General features: G+C 37.5%; 1 protein-coding gene across 1 annotated transcript in view; it reads left to right on the top strand.

The window, feature by feature from the left end:
* The window catches only part of LOC106951411 (periostin), a 24,596-nt gene continuing 10,956 nt past the window's right edge, over nucleotides 1–13,640 (top strand). Inside the window, exons 1-11 of the mRNA XM_015038944.1 lie at nucleotides 1–228; nucleotides 1,016–1,114; nucleotides 7,713–7,777; nucleotides 7,856–8,013; nucleotides 8,852–9,016; nucleotides 9,095–9,241; nucleotides 9,359–9,500; nucleotides 11,182–11,394; nucleotides 12,038–12,172; nucleotides 12,344–12,489; nucleotides 12,890–13,026. Coding sequence (XP_014894430.1) covers nucleotides 110–228; nucleotides 1,016–1,114; nucleotides 7,713–7,777; nucleotides 7,856–8,013; nucleotides 8,852–9,016; nucleotides 9,095–9,241; nucleotides 9,359–9,500; nucleotides 11,182–11,394; nucleotides 12,038–12,172; nucleotides 12,344–12,489; nucleotides 12,890–13,026 — 1,526 coding nt within the window. The 5' untranslated portion in view covers nucleotides 1–109. The remainder of the gene's footprint in view (nucleotides 229–1,015; nucleotides 1,115–7,712; nucleotides 7,778–7,855; nucleotides 8,014–8,851; nucleotides 9,017–9,094; nucleotides 9,242–9,358; nucleotides 9,501–11,181; nucleotides 11,395–12,037; nucleotides 12,173–12,343; nucleotides 12,490–12,889; nucleotides 13,027–13,640) is intronic.

Genomic DNA, 13,640 nt, shown 5'->3' with positions numbered 1-13,640 from the left:
TGTGGGTGGGTTTTTTAAAAAGGGTGTGTTTAAAAGAGTGTGTATTCAAAGGACAAAAAGGAGAGTGTTTTGGTGACCTTGAGGCACAGAGGACTGATAACTCCTCAAGATGGATCAACTACCAGTGGTGACCTTAGTGATGGTGGCGCTCTTCTTTCTAGGAAGTGTGGATTCCTCAGCTTATGACAAAATAGTCACCCACAGTCGCATACGGGCGAGGAAAGAAGGGTAAGAAGAGAGGAAATAAATAGAAGGATAGATCAGGAAAATTATTTGTATTTAGATAGTCTTTACTGCTAAACAGAGAGTTCAAACATTAGCTGCATCGGTAAAAAATTAGTAGACGTGTGTTTCTGAAAGAAAACGGCTTTCACAAACGGCTAAGAGTTACACCAAGATAAGTTAATTTTGTGCTTAATTTAGTTTCATATTTTCATTCAGCATTTCAGCACTTTAATTTAAATTTGAGAATGAACGTCCCATTATTTTCAAAGGACATAATTGATGAAAAAAAATCTAAGCAATCATAACGTTGAACAACTGGACATGTCCTTCACGCGCAGACACAAATATTAACTTGTTAAAATATGTATGATTAATATTTGCTGGGGGTTGTTGTTGTTTTTTGCTCGTCTTTCACAATTAGTGATTGATACAAAGCGACATCTATTGTCATTTAATTGACAATAGACGTAGAACATTTGTATAGAAATCTCATCAGTGATTTAAGGTTCTTTTACTGCTAAGACCCTTAACATTTTTACATTTTTTTCTTAGCAAGAACAAAATTCTTGCTCAGAAAATTACTTAGAAGAACTTTATTTTTCTTAGAAGTAAAATACATTTTTGTCAAATCACTGCCATTTCTGCTACAATGTGTGCTCATTTGTGTGTCTTGTGAATCTAATCTACCCCGTCCGCGCCTACATATGACACTATACTCCTCCACTTGATTTTCACTTTTTTTTTCTTTGCTTTTTTGTCCTTCCTCCCCACAAAATCCTTTCTCTGACAGGCCCAATGTGTGTGCACTGCAGCAAGTGGAGGGAACCAAGAAAAAGTACTTCAGCACATGTAGAAACTGGTACAAAAAATCCATCTGTGGCAAGAAGGCGTAAGTCTTCCCTACATTGCTGATTTGTTCAAATATGCTTTGGGTCTTAGTATTGAATAGTTATCTAAAGTGCAAACTGCTCCCTGCTTTACCAAATCCACTGAATAAAGAAAACTGTCAGATCAGAATGAATATTAGCTGTGAATTTTTATTTGCATGAAAATAAATCACCCCAAGCACTTTCAGGTGGATGAGGACAGCTGAGTTTGAGTTCTCTAAATTTCTGCCTCTGTGGTCAACCAATCCAGCCACTTTCCTCCCTAGAAAAAGAGGCAGAATTTTACAAACTGTAAAACAACTGCAGTCTTTGTCGTCTTTCATACCCCTTCATATCTAGTTTGGACTTGTAACACAGTAATTTTCTATGATGAACTTCTTCAACATTACCCGGCTGTGGATAAAATCCAGGAGATGCATCTGGTTTAATGAGATTTTAGTCTTTGTAAGCGTGTTGAGCTTTTTTGTGTGTTCATGGAAATGTTGTCTGCTTTTACTTTAACTAATTATGATTTAAGGAAGATATTTTCGAGCCAAAATCTGGAGGAATGTTGTGATGAATTTACTGCAACATTTTTTTTTTTCTTGGGAAACGCCTCACCAAATGAGTGTAATATTAGGAAACAGCCAATGGAGTGTAAGGCCCAGCTGGAGCTTCATACCTTATCAAGCAGAGAGTGTGAAAAATGTGGTGCAGTCTTTCAGACTATCATCCAGTTAAACACATTAATGCAAAGAAACCAACATATTAGACACCTGAAGAGATTTCTGAAATGAACATCCTTTCTTGTCTTTCATCATGGAAATTCCTCTGTATCAGCACCTGAAATACAGGACATTCATATACACTAAGATAGCAATAATAATAAAAAAAAGAAAAAAAAGAGACTGAAGAGTAAGGTCAAATGTGAAATATTAGAATAAGACCACACAGTCATAAAAAATAGCATCCTTAGCCTCTTAGAAATGTTTATCTGAGTAATGTGGATGTAATAGCAGGGATTAGCAGGTTTACAGCTGCAACTTTTGACTTAATACACTTACACAATTCTCAAATATGTTATCAGAAAACAATATTACTCAATTTCCCAAGAGTTATTAGTGTCTTGCAGTCATGGTTCAGGGAATTTACTGCAAGACAAATTCCAAAAAAGATAAATTCCAACAAAGACATTTTGATAAGATACAGTGGAACTTGCAGCTGTAGTGTCCTCTGACCTGGATGATATATCAAATAGTGGGTCATTAAAAAAATAAAATAAAATCTGTAATTTAGACTGGAGGTATGCCATTCTGATGAAGTGATGAACTTTTCAAGTAGAAGTGGTTTTTGATTTGGCCACAAGGTCCTTCTGCTCAGGACAGCAACAGCTGGAGCAGAACATCGGGAGAGGGGGTACAATCCACTCCAAACATGTTATCTGTCAATTACACATTCAATGAATATTTCATAACTCCTTTGCAGAGACCCTCCCAGCTGTCTCCAAACCACCCCACCCCAATGGTGGGGGTAAAGGTGAAGGGGTGAGGTGCATTTCCATTTCCTGTATGTCCAGGAAATGGAAATGGGTGTCTGGCCTTAACTCCACTTAGGCACTCAAATCAAACTTTGCTTCTCACTCCTGGTGCCTGATTATGCTGAAGTTGGAATGTGATTCACAATCATTTGGGGGGAAATAAATATATTTAAACATATTTAAACATTTCTACTTTTAAATCTTAAATGCTCAGACTGATCAGACCTCAACTCAATTATTCTGCACACAAGTGAAGATCAATCAGATTTGAGAACTTTGGCCATCTTGAAGTGATAGAAGAGTGGAAATGACAAAATAGAGTCTGGTGTGTTTTGGGGGTGTTTAGGATGACAGGCTCTCTATCAGGTGTCCTCCAGTCCAGGTCTTCAGCGCCAGCGAATCACATGGCTGAATTGCCTCTCAGTATGCAGTCAAGTTCTCCAGAGTTCTGCTAATGACTTGATTATTTGACTCAGCTGTTGAAGGAGAGACGCATTTATAAGTTGCAACAGCCGGTCCTCGAGGCCTGGATTTGATGACTCCAGCTCTTTCTGATGCAACAAGAACCCCGCTGCTTTTGAACTTTTAATCCCCAAAGGGCCATAGCATGTGTTCCTCTTGTCATTTGGCTTTTCATATTGGAGCTTGGATCTTGGAATAAAGTCACACCTGGCGTGAATGTGTTCTGGATGCATGTCAGAAAATCAGTGGACTTTTCTGTTTGTTGTGACGGTAACTGGTGATACAAGCCAATGAGAGCATATCACTCCACATTTTATGCTTTCAGACACTAATGGAACTGGTTCATTAACAGACACTTTGCAGTCTGGTTTAAGATGAATGTAATTGTTTAAACCTGTGAATAAATTGCTAATTCCTGCAACTTTTCTGGGTATCCATCATATTGGATTCTGAACTCTGGACCGCTCCACCACTCCTGGCTTTCTTAGTCAGAATTCCATATTTAGGAGTGATTCCTGTTGTATTTTCAACTGGAAACTTGTAAAGTCCAATTATTATGTAAAGAAAAAAAAAACAACATAGACCTGAACTCCAAGAAAAAGAGGTGAAACCACTTCTCTATGTATTTTAAGGTAGTAATAATAATAATAACACATTTTATTTGTAGGCGCCTTTCTAGACACCCAAGGTCACCTTGACATAAAAGCAAGCAGATTATAAAATACATACCAGTAATAAAAAAACAAAAAAAACACAAACAAGATTTACAAGACAGGTTGGAGATATAAGAAATAAATTAAGATATACGACAGACAGTTAGTTTATCATGCATATGATTGGTTGATTGCATAACAGAGAAGAACTGCCACAATTTTCATTAGATACAATTATTTAGGTATGTGCGTTCATCTGTGCACTGATGCTCATCTGGAGGCCACATTGTTCTGATGATTGCTTTCAGCGAACTGCCTTGTTCTGTCTCTGGTCTTTACTGCACCTATTATCCTGTCGGAGTAAAAGCCAAGAAGAAGAAGTGACTTCATACAACCTTCGACTGCCAACAATTGCGCAGCCAGTATTTATGTATTCAAAATTCTAATAAAAAATAATATGAACGTTTTGGCAATTTCCACAACAAAAGACAGCAGATTAAAGGTGATTAAAGTTTCCCTGACTCAACTATTTGAAATTGTGAGAAAAAAGATGTTTCTCACTAGTGTATGCTGAAGATTAATGCATCACTAAGCACAGCATTAGTCAGTTCTGTGTTAAAACTGAAACATAGTATTTTGAATTAATCATCCATCTGTTAATATATCTGAGCAAATTTTTTACCTAACCTATTTCAATAATACTTCATCTGTGAATCAGTGTTGTGGATCAGCTTTCCCATTGCCTAACATTTTCTTTCTTTATTTGTGTCTCAGAGGAGATGTTCAACTTTATCGACCCCAAATTCAATATTCAGCAGTTTATCCAGCAGTCAACACACCCATTTGTTTTCATCACATCCCTGCCTTAATGTGCAGCCTGAGTTCCCTAAAACTATTCCAGGCTTTGGGGAAAAACTAATGCATTTTCTTCCAGTTTCTTTTAGTTTCAAGTTGGAGTAAGGAAATCTTTTACATGTCTTAACTGGTCCATAACTAAGTCATGGTTAGTCACAACAGAAACTCTGAAATAAGAGCTTATTTTTTCTTCAATAGAGTGAAAACACAGAAAACCTTAAGGATGGGAGTTGGAGAGGGTATTACGTGAAATGGACGTCCTTTTTGAGCTTTTTTTTTTTCTTACCATTTATGCATCAGTCAAACTCTGCTTCTCGAGCCATAATATTTCTGTTACATTTTAGTGTCATTTCATGTTCTTGAAGAGACATTTAAATACAACATTCTACATAGTAAGCCTGTGTAATAGCTTGGGTTCTAGTGTCCTGGTTTTATTTCTGCTAATTTCAATTTAAATGTGATCATTTCTCTACCTCTGTATCTATAAACAGTTTGTACTGGGAGAACAGTACACTTTGAAGACTGACTAATGCAGAGACACATCAACCTCAGCTGGTATCAAACCCCCTTAGTCTTAACTTGCTGAGCTTTTGACTAAAACTGTGTGTTAACTGGAATTGTACCATGCCTGTGAACGTTTAGTAGCATTTCCTTTGTTGCAGCGATTCTGTTTACCTGCTTTTATTTTTTTCTTTTGCATCCAACAATGGCAGCAAAGACAGCAGTGGAGAAACACCGTCATCCAGTGTGTGCATAGTTAGATGAAGAGTGCCATCTATAAGCAATGTATTAACAAGTGTCGGATTCCAGATCTGTCACAAATGTGTGAGCATTCCTTTGGATGTTGGACCTAGAGAAAAAGACTGAAAGTCTTTTTATAGATTTTATGAGTAGTCACTTATGCATTTCTTAATTGTGTTCATGCATACTTTATACATTTTTGTCCAGTTTACAGGAACCTCTCATCATTCCTGGATCTAGCACAGCTGAGAAAAAATACATATCATTCAGTCTGTTTGCACAAATTGCAAGCTAATCAAAAAGGAATGAAACTGTGTGCTGTGAATTACAGCAGACAGCATGAATGCTCTCTGCAAAGACTTTAAAATTTACAGTGAATGATGAAAGCTAGTTAAGAGACTGTTGGCTGAAAGCCTACATTTTGTTTTGGGTTGTCATTCCAGGAAATCCCAGGTTCTGACTCAGATGACAAGCCAAAAAGATTCCCGGTTGGCTTTGCACATTTACAAGTTGCATGATAATGATACCCAAAAGATCTGATACTTATTTTTGACTCCAGAAATAATGATTTGGTCCAATATCTTGTCTATCGTGATGGGGCCAGCCACTTTCCATTTCCATCTCTGACAATTTTATTCTCTCCCTGGTCCGGCTCCAATTTGTTCGACTTAAAAAAATTAAATAAATAGACGGACAGGAAAGGTATGAGTAAGAATATTCCAAGAATTGTTTTCCAACCAGTTGGAAGCAGGTTATGATAGGTTTTTGCTTACTCCTCATGAATGATCAGCATGGTTCCTTTTCTGCTATATCTACAAATCCATTCCAAAGTAATGAAAAGTGGCCAATACTTGAAGGATCTGGGCCAGAAAAGCCACCCACTAGTTCCACTAAATGCACCACTATCTTCAGCTTATCTTGTGAGCTGTGATTCCCTGTCAGCCGAGCTGAAAAATGTAAATCCAGAGATGAAGTTTGGATTAAGGCAGTGTAACAACTCCAAAGGTCTTCAATGAATACTTTTTTCTTTCTCCTAACGTGTCCTCTCAAATTATCTTGAGATATCACAACTCAAAATGTAGCTTACATGAAACCCCAGAGAGAAATCCGAAACCTTAGTTAAACTCTAAAGTATTTGTACATATTTGTTGAAGCTGAAATGGTGACAGTCATGTTTTTGGTTGGGAGCGGTACATTTCTTCAAATGGTGAATGATATTGATCTTTTCACACATTATCTGCCTCATAACATTCTGTCATGACATAGTGACAGTTTTAATAAATGTGTAAGATATATTTTCTTATAAAAGTTACATACTGCAGCTTTAATTAAAAGATAATGTTCTGACTATACATTCCTATTCAGAGATAAGGCTGCATATGTTATTAGAACTCCTGGGTCGGAAATAATGATTAATCTTTCAGTACGTTTTAGACTGATCAATTGTTTGATGAGATTGCTAAAGTTTGAAGTGATATAGTCTAGTATAGCCCCATCAATTTTGCTACAAGCAAGTCATGAGAATGATTTTCACATTACATAAACCTGTCTGCTTTCATTGTGAACATGATAAATGTTTGTCCTGTAAGTCTTCTGTTTCCTGTGGAGCAGTAGAGCAAAACTCTCAAGTCCAGTAAAGTTTCTCTGACTTCGATGTTTACAGACTTGTTTTCTTCATGGCAGCTGCAGAGTTTTTGTCTTTTGTCTTGCTCAGATTTTCATGTCTTTTGGTCTGTACTGCTCTGTTGCACTGACTTTATGTTTGTTCATTTGTTTTACTGTTATATGACATTCGCTGGATGCCATTAGCTGACTGCTGAGATAAATATTCATTAGGGTTTCCAAATGTCTTCTGAGTTATCTGCTACAAATTTTTCACAATTTGTCTTTGGGAAATATTGAATATATTTATTGTGCTTTCCTTGTGTTATCTCCTTGCACTTATTTTTAAGATGTCCCCCATACACCATGTCCTCCTCATTGAAAAACATTAAACTTAGCGAAAGTGCTGCTTTGTGTAGCCTTCCTAAGCAATTTATTTTTTTAGTTCACCAGTCATGATCCAAACAGTTGTCATTGTCTCATGGCTCCAGATGTTGTTTTCTTTTTTCTCTCACTCAGCTGCCAAATCTGCTCACTCAAGACAGCTTTTTTTTATTCCCTCAGCTTGCATTACATTCATATTTGATCTCCCTCTGTTTTATTTATTTTCATTCTGCTGCCAAAAAAATTGAAACAGTACTACACACAGCAACTGCAAGTACTTGAGTAATAATGAGGGGTTTTTATTATTATTCTACATCTGCTTCTGGTTTAAGGATTAACAGTGAACAGAAACTTTCACGATTGTATTTATTTTTTCCCTTTTTCCAGGGAGGTCTTGTATGAGTGTTGCCCTGGTTACATGAAGCTGGATGGAATGAAAGGATGCCCTGCAGGTAGGATCCACTGTGGTCTAAACTTATTGCTCTTTGTTTAGTCAAAAATTGCTAACTCTAATTTTCTCTATTCTGCAGTGGCTCCAATTGAAAATGTATATGATACTTTGGGGCTTGTAAAGGCTGAAACCACACAACGATACTCTGACATGTCAAAGCTAAGACAGGAAATCGAAAGCACAGGCACCTTCACTGTGTTTGCACCCAGCAATGAGGCTTGGGATGAACTGAATCCTGTAAGTCATCTGGAGGTGTAAAATAGTCTTGTAACAAATATTCTAATTTCTTAAACGTTTCACACTTTCTCACATTTAAACCACAAACTTTTGCATTCGATTTATTGAGATTTTCTGGGATAGACCAAAATTGTTAAGTAAGTGGAAAATGAAATGGTTTTTGTAAAATTATTGAAAAATTACAATCAGAAAAGTGTGGCACAACCTGTTATTCAGCTCACTTTAATCTGATGTCACCAAAAGTAATATTAAGGGAAACCAACTACATTTTGAAACCACAAAACTTGTAAATAAACCTTAATAAACAGTAAATACAACAGTTCTGCAAAGGCTTTAGAGATTTGTTCATGAACTTTAAGGAACAAAGAACATCATGAAGAACAAGGTAGTAGTGCTTCATCCCTCACTAGGTAGTTGAGGGATGAAGCATTACTTGGAGAAAGCTATTGAAAAATATCATTTGCAGTTTGCCACAGGAGGTGCTCTGGATATATTAGATCACAACTATGCTTTTTGACCTTGGTGCCCATCGTTACATGTGGCAGAAAATTAACTTTTCAGATCATGCTGAATGCACCACATGCTTTGTGAAACCGTGACAGCATCATTTTGTCATCACCAAAGAACCTGAGCTGACGAGATCAGCTGGCCACCACCATTTTACACTTGTGCACTATACTTTGTCGTGGTCTATTTCTTAAAATCCCAATGAAATACAATATTGTTTTGTGTTTATGTGCAACAGTCTAGGGATTATGAATTCTTTTTCAAATTACTGTACATATTTGCATTAACAAAGCCATTTCCCGTACTGTCTTCGTTATCGTGACTTCCATAGACTGCACGAGCCGCGTTAGAGGACAACGTGAATATTGAGCTTTTCAATGCGCTTCACTATCACACGGTAAACCACCGCCTGATGACCAAAGACATGAAGAATGGAATGACTGTCACTTCGATGTACAATGACCAGGCGATCTTCATCAACCACTATCCTAATGGGGTCAGTCTATGAAACACTCACAGGTGCAGAGTCACGTAGTCATAATGACTGCACTGAAAATTGTATCTCTCTCTTTAGGTTGTGACTGTGAACTGTGCCAGGATCATCCATGGTAACCAGATAGCAACTAATGGCGTGGTGCATGTCATAGATCGGGTGATCAGATCTGTCACTGGTACAATCAAGGACTACCTGGAGAGTGAAGAAGAGCTTTCCTCTATCAATGTAATCAAACTTGCAATGGCTTCAACAGTTGAATTAAGTCTAGTATCTCTGGATTTACATTTAACACAATATTTCTTGTTTTTTTTGTTTGTTTGTTTGTTTTGTTTGGTTTTCTAGAATGCAGTTTTTATTGCTGGTGTTATGGATAAGTTGGGCCAGCCTGGTCAGTTTACGATGTTTGCCCCAACGAATGAAGCTTTCGATAAGCTGACGCCAGGATTCATGGAGAGTATCTTTGAAAACGAGCCGGTCATTAAAGGTACAAACATGATGTATTAAATTGCTTATTGTCTTATTATGATTTCAGCTGACTTGAACATTTTCTGACTCTTTCAATGCTCCAGCTGCTCATATAATTACCACTCTACATACGTTGCATGTACAGGTCCAAGACACTGTTGTAATGCTTTTTAAAACAATGCATTCACCCTATTTAATATTCATCTTTTTTAACTAGGTTAATATTTTCCAAAGGAGCTTCCCTTAAAACACCTAGAAAAAGTTTAAAATTAAATCATTTGCTTTGTTAAAAGCAAATGATGCTAAAGACAGAGTTTACTTCAATTATAATTATCAATACATGTTAGGTAACACTGTAATACTTTACCTTAAATTGAGTCAGTCCTAAGAATTGGATATTTTACATGAGTTTAAAAACATTTTGTTTTGGTAGATTGATGAAAAACATGTTTCAGGCATAACTGTTGGAAAAACAAAGACTCAAGCTACAAAAAATATTGCTTTTTGTGGTATTAAATTTAGCCACTATAATCATAATACCATGGAATATTAGGACATCCATCATCAAAGACACCGTGTGCATTTACAGCCACACGCTAGTGCTGGCAAGAAAATATGCAATTTAATCTTACTGGCCATATGACTCCCATCAAGTTCCACAGCTGGTCATCCCATAAACTGAGCTTCTGTTCCATACCACGAGGCTTAGGTCATCGTCCACAACACACTTGTACACACGAAGAAGTGTGTAACGTCAAACTGATACGGTAACTATTAGCTAATAATTTTGATTTGGGCTCAGAAGATAAGAGGGAGTGTGTACTACCTGCCTTCAAACCTCAGGAAACAAGCCAAATATACAAAAGTTATTTTCTACAATCGTTACGACACATTTCTGAGAAGAGCTCTCGCTTTTAGTTGAGAGAATTAACGTTTGCGCTTCGCAGATGTCACATTAACAGCTACACCTCATTATTTAGTTAAAATAGATAAGCATCTAAGCATCTTTCAAGTGAGAAGATATTGATTTCTGCATCCTGGTGGTGAAAGTAATTACACCCGAGAGATGTCTGAAAGCACCAAAAACATTGAGGTGAAAATCAGAAGTAGCCTATGGAGCACGAGTGACCCTGCTCTAATAAATCATGTTTCATTTTGCAGCATGTTAATGGTTGGTTGGTTGGGTGTGTGTGTGGGTATGAGTGTGTGTGTGCGTGTGTGTGTGTATGTGTGTGTGTGTATCCCACGGATAGGGATCACATGCTACTAGAGTAGAAGAATGCAATCCATCAGAGACAAAACACTAAAACACTGTTTTCTAACGGCTGTGACCTCTGTTAGCAAAGGGAATGTGACCCGTCACAAAACAAAAATGGTTCAGGATTGGATTGTGGAGCACAAAAGGGTATTGATTTGACCTAATCATTACTCAACACAAAGGCAGAAGAAGCAACAACCAAAATATCAAATGCACCACAGGCATTATATGATGTCCATCAGCCTTACAGTTCATCAGTCCACTTTTTTGCTGCCAAGCCAGTCTTGATCAGTGAAGGCATGGACTCTACTTGACCTCTGACGGTGGGCTGTGGGTATGGCTCACAGATGTTTGACTGAATTGATATCTGGAGAATTTTGATCATAACTTTATTTAATTGCCCTAATATAACCTGATCAGCACCTTCTACTGTATATTTCAGCCCTGGTGACCTACCACCTGCTGAACAGTGTCCAGTGTGCAGAAGCGATCATGGCAGGATCAGTGTATGAGACTGAAGAGGGCAGTACCATAGAGATTGGCTGTGACGGTGACAGTCTGACTGTCAACGGCATCAAAATGGTGCTGAAGAAGGATATCGTAACCTCTAATGGAGTAATTCACCTCATAGACCAGGTGCTCATCCCTGATTCAGGTAAGTGACTTCTTTGATGTCATTTAACTACACGACAGCGACTTACAAAAAGAACCCTTGAATTTTTTTGTTATTTTGTCACGTTACAACCACAAGCTGGGATTTTGTGTGAGAGACTAACAAAAGGTAGTGCATAACTCTGAAGTACAAGGAAAATATTCTGAACCGTTGCATCATATATTTGACTGCAACGTTGTCCCAATTGATTCTAACCTCCATTTTGCTTCTCTGTCCTTGCCAAAGAGAAGAATCTCAACATTATGTGGCAATCACCATAATGATGATTGCTACCATCATGGTGATGGTAATCACCATAATGATGATAATGACTGAACACTGAACAGTGAACAGTGTATTCAAGGAGCTCTTAAGTGTCCAGATTAAAAAAATAAATAAAAAGCACTTGGAATAAGTAGTCATTTGACCAGAGCATCTTCCTCCATATGTTGTTTTGTTTTAAATGTGAAGAGTCCTCCAACTGGCTTGTTGCAAACTTGGGAATTCAAAAACATTTCAACAGTGGATTTCTTCTTGTTTTTTATCCATTTACTGTCAAATTAAAATAATTTTGATGTAAAGAAAGTCAAGGGGTTTGAATACTTTTATGTGTTTGAGTTTTTCATGTTTGTATGCCCTTGATTAGCCAAGGAAGTGAGGGAACTGGTTGGAAAATCCCAGAGCACTTTCGGCGACTTGGTGTCTGAAATGGGTTTAACGTCTTCCCTGAGTTCGGACACACAGTACACACTCCTTGCTCCACTAAATGCCGTCTTCACAGGTCAGTTGAAATAGGTTCTTTTGAAAAACAGAAAACAAGCTATTCTGTGTGATAAGTTCACATTTCATGTCATTAACATCTTACATACAGAGAAGAAAGTGGAAGCAATCTTCTGCAATATTTGCTTTTTCTAGCTTTATTTTAAAACTATCCTTAATGTGTACTTTTCAGATGAAGTGATGGCAGATGATGAATACCTGAGAATCATTCTGCAAAACCACATGCTGAAGTTAAAAATTTCACTGAGTATGCTGTTCAACGGACAGCTGCTGGAAACACTTTCTGGCCAACTGCTCAGAGTCTTCATTTATCGCACTGTGAGAGCTATGTCTGTGTCTGTTTGAGAGAACTGAGAACAAAGTATGTCAAAATATAATTATATATAAATATATTTGAAGTGAAAGCCAATGACAAACTGTGGCTCCCACCTTTGAAATCTGAAGTCGATGGGTAAGCTGTTTGTCGATGTTGTGGATGTATTTCGGCTGGAACCTAAAGCTGCTAACTAGCTAAATACGTTTCTGCTTGCTCGCTTTGGAAGCTACAATCATATGGGATTCATTTCTTCACAGAAACATTGTATTGTTTAGTTTGATTGATTGTGATCAAAGAAGATTGTGTGACAGAACTAACTCCCCTTGAAAGAAATTGTTTCCAGATTCAAACAGTGATTGTTAGATGTGTGACTGAACTCTCTGGACTTCTCTCTTTTCAAAGGCCGTGTGCATAGAAAGCGCATGCATGGTCCGAGGCAGTAAAGAGGGAATGAATGGGGCCCTTCATGTCATGACGTCGTTGATCAAACCAGCCGACAAAACGGCCTTTGAACTCCTGGATGCTGATGGAAATTTTAAGTGAGAAAATTTTTTTTTTCATATATTTATTTTACATTTTAAATGAACCATACCAAACCCAAAGCAAAATGTTCCTGCTTTTTCTAATGTGTGTCAGATTAAAAGATCCCTTTATGGTGCTTCTACTTGCAGGCTCTTTGCTACAGTGGCCGACAGGTGCAAATGTGCAGCAACAGAGAAAACATGCAAACAAAAAAAGAGACGCAAACAAAAAGCAAATGCAGCAAACAAAAAAAGAGACGCAAACAAAAAAGACTGCAACCACAAATTAAATTCAGCAAACAAAAGAAAAGATGCAAACAAAAAGTGCTGAAAACGGAAGTGCTCCAGACCACTAGAGGGAGTCGAACAAAAAACAGCTGTGTCCAAATTTAGGGTCTGCATCCTTAAGAAGCAGCAATGGCGGCAAAATTATTTTTGCTGTGTTACACTTAAAATTATACAAAATGATTTTTTTACAATGTTTTTAGGCGAGAATGTAGATGTATAGATCTCAAATATCTGCTCGGTTCATTAATAAATCACCTAATTCCAATATTGCTCCGATGCTTTCGGAGATCTGCTCCCGCTGCTTTAACAGCCAGCTCCCCTCACCTGCTGTCAGCTGGCCGGGC

Source organism: Poecilia latipinna, unplaced genomic scaffold (genome assembly GCF_001443285.1).
Source record: "Poecilia latipinna isolate Pla-1442-1.1 unplaced genomic scaffold, P_latipinna-1.0 Scaffold457, whole genome shotgun sequence".
Lineage (NCBI taxonomy): Eukaryota > Metazoa > Chordata > Actinopteri > Cyprinodontiformes > Poeciliidae > Poecilia > Poecilia latipinna.
This window is presented reverse-complemented; position numbering and strand designations above follow the sequence as displayed.